Below are 2,667 nucleotides of genomic sequence, written 5' to 3'. Positions count from 1 at the left end.
GCCTGCTGAGGGGGCGGGGCCAAACCGTCATCCAATCAGAGGCCTGCTTTCTCTCTGTTCCAGAAATGACCGGGCCGATCCAGGAAATGACCCGGAACCGCCAGCAGAGGGAGCCGCTGTCCTTCGTCCTGATCGCCCGCCATGAGAAGGTACCGACCGTAATGGGGACCCCTGGTTCTGTGCAGCTGTTGCCATGGTGACGGCCTGTGTGTGTCCAGATGGGCGAGGTTCTGTACGAGGAGCGGCGGTACCCGGCCGGGTTCTGGGTCAGCGCGCGGCGCAGCGAGGATCTGTACGAACAGAGCATCTCCCTCGCCTTCATGAAGCTGATGCGCTTCATCTGCAAGGAGAACTCTGCAGGTGAGGCCCCGCCTTCATACCTGTCAGCTGGCGCACGCGATGACATCACAGCATCTCTGTGGTCGCAGGGCGCTACTTGGGCATGACCGTACCTGTGGTCAGCAGCGTCCAGGTGATGGAGGACGGCGAGACGTTTGAGAAGAATGTGGAGACGGCCTTCTTCCTTCCCTCAGAGTTCCAGAGTAGCGCGCCGCGCTCCATCGACCCAGACATCAGCGTCACCTACCGGGAGCCAATCAGAGTGATTGCAAGGTAAGCCCCGCCCCTTCTGCTGCGGGACGTCAGCTGACCCGCCCCTGACTCTGATTACGTGCAGGACGTTTTACGGGACGACCACGGAGCAGACGGTGGGCTGGCAGATACGCGTCCTGCGGGAGCTGCTCGACCCCGGTGACCCCGGTGTCCATGGCGACCGCTACATAGTCGCTGTGTACGACAATCCTGGAGCGCCGCAGCGCCGCAACGAGATCTGGTTCATCCGCAGAGAGCCGTAGGTCGGCCAGAGTTCACCTTGTCGATGGACCAATCAGAACACTCTTTTGTAAACCGTTGCTGGTCATTCATTGGCTCTCACGTACAGGAAGTTTCATCTGATTGGTCGCAGCTTTAACTTCCTGCTCCCTGACATCACTTCCTTTTCTCCAATATAGTGAAGTCCCTCCACCACAATGACATCACTTCCTGCTAGCAGCACATTACTTCCTGTGCTATAAATGAAATACTAAAGTTTTTAAGTGTTAAACTGTTGGGAGGCGGAGCCTGATCCACAGAGCTCCGCCTCCCTGATGCGTTCAGTGTCTGTTCATGAAATCTGGATTTTTCATGTTTTTCTTTTCATTTAAAAATATTTCAACAAATTTGTGTGCATGTTGGTTCCTCCTCCTGCAGTCAGGGGGCGCTGCAGCAGCTGTGGAGCATTTCCATGGAAACGGGATGTCAGCCAAACATGAAACCAAAGCAAGTTTATTTACAAAAACAGCTGACGTTCAACAGTGAACGTCACCTGGACAGGTACAACAGGTAAAACAGGAAGCAACCGAAGGGCCGATGAAGTAAACAGGAAGGGGCGGGGCTGTGACGTCATCAGGTCAGATCAGGTCCGCCACTGCAGAGAAAACCAGACAAGGCATTAATGTGGAATCGGAGCAGAGCCATCAGTGTTGCCATGGAAACGGGCCGGTACCATTCATGGGCATCTCGTCGATCTGGGTCGAGTAGTACTGCTCGATGTCCCGCAGGATCCGGATGTCGTCGTTTTTCACAAAGTTGATGGCCACGCCCTTCCTGCCGTATCGGCCTGACCGGCCAATCCTGGGAGAGACAACGGGCCACATGACCAATCAGAACCCGTCAGAGCCTCACACCTGCTCTGCAGCAGCCGCGGCCTACCTGTGGATGTAGAGCTCTCGGTTGTTGGGCAGGTCGTAGTTGATGATTAGCGACACCTGGGGGACGTCCAGACCGCGCGCCCACACGTCTGTGGAGATCAGGACCCGGCTGGGGACACGGGGGACACAGGTCAGTGGGGACAGGTCTACCAGTCTCCCCCCTCTGCCTCATTCTCCTCCCAGTCTCACCTGGCGCCGGACCTGAACTCCTTCATGATGGACTCTCTCTCTTTCTGCGGCATGTCTCCGTGCATCGACGACACGGTGAAGTTCGCCTCCCTCATCTTCTCCGTCAGCCAGTCCACCTGCGGCAGAAACAGGCTAACTACGTTTCCCAACAGGTGTTGGTCCATACTGACGCTGTACCCCACGATAGCCTGCAGGGGGCGCTTCGTTAATATTCCACGGATCTGATGCAGCGTGAGGTCAGACGTGCAAACAGCTGCTGGCTGTTTGCACGTCTGACATGTCATACTTTAGCTAAATATCAAATCAATGGGACGCTTTCCTACGCTATGATAAGTATCACAAGGTCAGGAAAAACATGGAGGGAGGCGGGAGTAGCTCAGTTATGCTAGCTTGAGTTTGACACCTACAACGTGTAGATATGCTGTGGAATTTGGTTTAAAAATAAACTAATTAGCTAATCCACCACAATGTTAGCTTAGCTAATAGCAGTAGCTAATCTACCACAATTACAAAATAAACCCAACAGACTGAATGTTCTGTTCTTTGTGTGGAAATGTGAGGAAAAAGGGATTTTTTTGTCCTTTTTTTTAGTGTTTTTGCTTTACTGCAGAGATTTGATTAAATAATCCTGACATTTCAGATGTCGCTCTGCTAGCGGCTCTGCTAGCGGCTCTGCTAGCAGCTCTGCTAGCTGCTCTGCTAGCGGCTCTGCTAGCGGCTCTGCTAGCGG

General features: G+C 53.9%; 2 protein-coding genes across 2 annotated transcripts in view; one reads left to right on the top strand and one right to left on the bottom strand.

Annotated features, from left to right (window-relative positions):
* soul4 (heme-binding protein soul4) overlaps positions 1 to 1,217 on the top strand; it is a 2,588-nt gene extending 1,371 nt beyond the window's left edge. The window contains exons 3-6 of the mRNA XM_008420781.2: positions 64 to 149; positions 219 to 360; positions 429 to 612; positions 677 to 1,217. Coding sequence (XP_008419003.1) covers positions 64 to 149; positions 219 to 360; positions 429 to 612; positions 677 to 854 — 590 coding nt within the window. The 3' untranslated portion in view covers positions 855 to 1,217. The remainder of the gene's footprint in view (positions 1 to 63; positions 150 to 218; positions 361 to 428; positions 613 to 676) is intronic.
* A 90-nt stretch (positions 1,218 to 1,307) lies between these two features.
* Positions 1,308 to 2,667, bottom strand: part of eif4a3 (eukaryotic translation initiation factor 4A3) — a 6,212-nt gene continuing 4,852 nt past the window's right edge. The window contains exons 9-12 of the mRNA XM_008420765.2: positions 1,938 to 2,053; positions 1,750 to 1,857; positions 1,544 to 1,671; positions 1,308 to 1,465 (exon numbers count right to left, since the gene is read on the bottom strand). Of these exons, the coding sequence (XP_008418987.1) occupies positions 1,449 to 1,465; positions 1,544 to 1,671; positions 1,750 to 1,857; positions 1,938 to 2,053 (369 nt within the window). The 3' untranslated portion in view covers positions 1,308 to 1,448. The remainder of the gene's footprint in view (positions 1,466 to 1,543; positions 1,672 to 1,749; positions 1,858 to 1,937; positions 2,054 to 2,667) is intronic.

Source organism: Poecilia reticulata, linkage group LG1, assembly GCF_000633615.1.
Source record: "Poecilia reticulata strain Guanapo linkage group LG1, Guppy_female_1.0+MT, whole genome shotgun sequence".
NCBI lineage: Eukaryota > Metazoa > Chordata > Actinopteri > Cyprinodontiformes > Poeciliidae > Poecilia > Poecilia reticulata.
This window is presented reverse-complemented; position numbering and strand designations above follow the sequence as displayed.